This window comes from Alligator sinensis, unplaced genomic scaffold, assembly GCF_000455745.1.
Source record: "Alligator sinensis unplaced genomic scaffold, ASM45574v1 scaffold632_1, whole genome shotgun sequence".
In the NCBI taxonomy this organism is placed as follows: Eukaryota; Metazoa; Chordata; order Crocodylia; family Alligatoridae; genus Alligator; species Alligator sinensis.
This window is the reverse complement of record NW_005842408.1, coordinates 57,556-61,213: the sequence shown is the minus strand read 5'-3', so window position 1 is coordinate 61,213 and position 3,658 is coordinate 57,556. Positions and strand designations below refer to the sequence as shown.

At 52.6% G+C, this 3,658-nt stretch overlaps 1 protein-coding gene across 1 annotated transcript in view; it reads left to right on the top strand.

The window, feature by feature from the left end:
- Nucleotides 1–2,069, top strand: part of ATP13A5 (ATPase 13A5) — a 38,315-nt gene extending 36,246 nt beyond the window's left edge. Inside the window, 3 exon segments of the mRNA XM_014522904.2 lie at nucleotides 118–206; nucleotides 667–747; nucleotides 1,469–2,069. Of these exon segments, the coding sequence (XP_014378390.2) occupies nucleotides 118–206; nucleotides 667–747; nucleotides 1,469–1,669 (371 nt within the window). The 3' untranslated portion in view covers nucleotides 1,670–2,069.
- The last annotated feature ends 1,589 nt before the right edge of the window (nucleotides 2,070–3,658 follow it).

Sequence of the window (3,658 nt, the reverse complement as noted above, 5' to 3'; positions counted from 1 at the left end):
ATGCAGGCGGCGTGAGCGTTTCAGGAGCTGCCGGCCCCACATCTCCACCAAACACATCGCAAACGGCTCGGGGCACTGACACTGTTCACAACTCAATTAACACTCTTGTTCCCCCAGATATATTTTCACTCTTCCTGCTCCTCCAGCTTGGAATCTGCATTTTCATCCTCTTTGCTGACATCGATGCTGTGTACCGTGGGATGGAGGTAAGGAGGAAGGACAGCTCATGCTTTTCCACGTCCCCCACCCTGGCCAGATGCCTTTTGCACAAGTGGAAGGAGAAAGATCTTGAGGCACAAAGTGGGGACTTCATGGCTATGCTGCCGTCTCACTTCCACCCACCGCAGCCTTAAATGAGGCTTCCTTAATGTGGCCTTCGGATGCAAGGGTAGTGCTGCCTACCAGTTATGTCCGGCCAAGTGGGAGCTTCGGGTCAGTGTCTTTTGTGTGACCCTTGGAAAGCCGAGGAGCAGGGCCCACCATTGAAGTGGCTCAATCCTCTCGGCCGTCTGAGGAGACAACGCGATGCTGCTGTCATGTTAACCTTAGCGCTAAGCCGTGAGAAAAGACATCGCCCCAGCCTTGGGGGCGGTGAGGGATCGGCAGAAATTGGACAGAGACATGCGAACCCCAGTGACTTGTGTTCTGCTGTTTCTTTTCCAACAGCTCCTCTGCACTCCCACGATGTGGAGGGTTTATATCTTAATCACCGCGTTGGTCACCTTCTGCGTATCATTCGTGGTGGAGGTGAGTGTGCCTCTTTATCCCCTGAAAGCCAGCAGAAGCAATACGTGCTTCCCGTGCATTTCTTTCCTCCCTCCACAAAGAGACTGAGACTCCTGGTCAAGTGTAAACCCCAAGAGTTTCTCATGCAAACAACTCTGAAAACATTCATCCGAATCTCATTGTGGTAATGCCATGTGGCGTGCTATCCCGTCTTTCACATACGCCTTGTGCGAGGAGTGAGCCTGAATGTTTTCAGGGAGGAAAAGTAGGTTTCGTTCACTGGTTACAGAACAAGGTTAGATTTGCAGACCGGGGACCGGACTAGCGCAGCTTCCCAGGGCAGAAGCAGGCGCTCAGAACCAGCGCGACACGCTCCCAGTACGGCGCGCTATTTCAGTAGTGACCAACCCGAATGCAATGCATTGCACGGATGGAAAGGAGGAGAATCCGCTTGTGAGCTAAAAGGCAGGAATAAAGATAACCCTGGAAAAAGGGAGGAATAGCGATAACGCTGCAAAGCAGCGTAGACCGCGGGGCCTGCACTGGAAGGGCCCGGTGCTCTAGTCTTTGACGCTTGCAGGAGGTTGGGGTGAAAGTCTGCGTAGAGGCAGGATCAGGCTGTTCCTAGGCAAGGTCCACATGTGTTGGTGAGGACAAGATCTTACCCACTCTCCCTAGCAGCTGGTTTAACTCTGCTCGCCAGCGCGGGAAGCAGCATTAACTCTGCGCCGTCATTTCCCAGGACCTCGTCCTGCAAAACAGACGTCTCTGGCTGCTGATTAAGAAATGCTTTGGCTTCCGCTCCAAGAGCCAGTACCGGAAGTGGCAGAGGAAGCTGGCGACGGATCCAACGTGGCCTCCTTTGCAGCGAACTGATTTTGCAGAAAACGGCAAGAACGAGATCTACACAAACCCAGCCTATGAGCACAGCGAGGAGAAGTAAGCCTTCCCGCAGGAGCCCAGCCACAGCCTTCGGGCAACCTCCCTAATTTATAAGGAACCTGGACTAGCTTCACTGTTTTTATATGTACAAACACCACTTCCTTTTTGCTTTATTATTCTTTTTTAAATATAAGCATGCCAATACCAGCCACGTCACATCATTTGAGAGGTGCAGGTGGGGTCTGTTACAGTTTTGCCTTCAGACACTGACAAGCACTTTCTTTTTGTAGAATAACCATATTCAAGGTAGTTTTATTCACTCAATTGCTTTTTATGCTAAATACAGGTATCTGTTCAATAAAATTGGTATTGCAGAAAACTGGTAAAACACGGAGTCTGATTCCACTCGGTCACCGCAGACCTGCCCGAGTTTCCAACGTGCGGCGCTCAGACAAGTCCACTGTCCGGCACATCTTTACACAAAGAAACTTGCTGTGTGGGTTCCCCCGGGCAAGTCAAGGGATTTGACTTTTGCTTTGCTTTGCGAGAATCCCAGTCCGCAGGTGTGGTGTTAAGGCACGTCCCTTTTGCCCCCTGCACAACCCATGCACGGACCTCATCATGCGTACCGGGAAGGTGAGGTGTCGCTGGAGGAGCACACATGAGGGGATTTGCAGTGGAGCATGGACACTTCAAGTCCAAGCTGCACAGAAAGACGAACTCATGGAGAGTTTGTTATATTATATATACTTATATATTGTTATATATAATATAATTTGTTCCAAATGAACCGAGTACGTTGTACGCCTCTTGCTGTTGAGGTCTCGGGCTCTGCAGGCTCAGACTCGCACACCTGAGCGTGCGCTCTCACACGCTACGTGGGCTCAGCACTGCCGTCGTGGGACCCCACATGGGAAATGAGGGAGAGCCTGCTCCTCTTTGATCTCACACACGACTCAGTCAACACATGGACCAGATCACACGGGTGCCAGCACGGGGCAAGAGGGTGGCCCTGCCAGGCCACGCTGGTGTGCATCTCTCTCCATGGCTGGGAAGCAGCCCAGTAGCATCAGCCCTGCATTAGAGCTGGAGGCACACGCTGCTCTGCCCACAATTTCACCCCCTCCCGCCACCGCACTTTACTTGGCTGTTTTTGGCTTGTTCTGGGCAGACCTGAGAAGAGCCTCGCAGTCAGAAACCCACCTAGCTCTATGCCAGTGACACAGATCAATACAAGATTTCACCCTAAGAAATCCTTGCCTTTCACATCATTGGTGCCAGGAAGGCGACCGGCATCCTGGGCTGCATTGGCAGGAGCGCTGCCAGCAGATGGAGGGCAGTGATTCTCCCCTCTATTCAGCACTGGGGAGGCCACATCTGGAGTCCTGTGTCCAGCTGTGGCCCCCCGCTGCAGAAAGGATGTGGACAAGTTGGAGAGAGTCCAGCGGAGGGCAGTGAAAATGGTTGTGGGGCTGGGGGACAGGACTGGTGAGGAGAGGCTGAGGGAAATGGGCTGATTGAGTCTGCAGAAGAGAAGACCGAGGGGGATTGAATAGCAGCTTCACCTCCCTGCAGGGGGGCTGCAAAGAGGATGGAGCTGGGCTGGTCTCAGTGGTGGCAGATGACAGGACAAGGAGCAATGGGCTCAAGCGAAGGGACGTTGACTTTGGATATTAGGAAAAACTCGCTCACTAGGAGGGTGGTAAAGCACTGGAGCAGGTCACCCAGAGCGGTGGTGCAGTCTCCATCCTTGGAGGTGTTGAAGACCCAGGTAGACCAAGCCTTGGCTGGGATGATGTGGTTGGGGCTGGTCCTGCTTGGAGCAGGGGTTGGACTAGATGTGACCTCCTGAGCTCCCTTCCTACTTTTATTTTCTATGATTCTCTGATTTCTGGACCATCCTGGCTGCGACATCACTGACCCCCACCATTCACACGCATTGTAACAAAACGCCTCCGTGTTGTTTTCCATTGTATTTAAAAATCAGCTTTAGTTCAACAGGAAAGCAGAACAGCAGACGCGGCTGCGCTACGAGACACAGCCAGGGGCC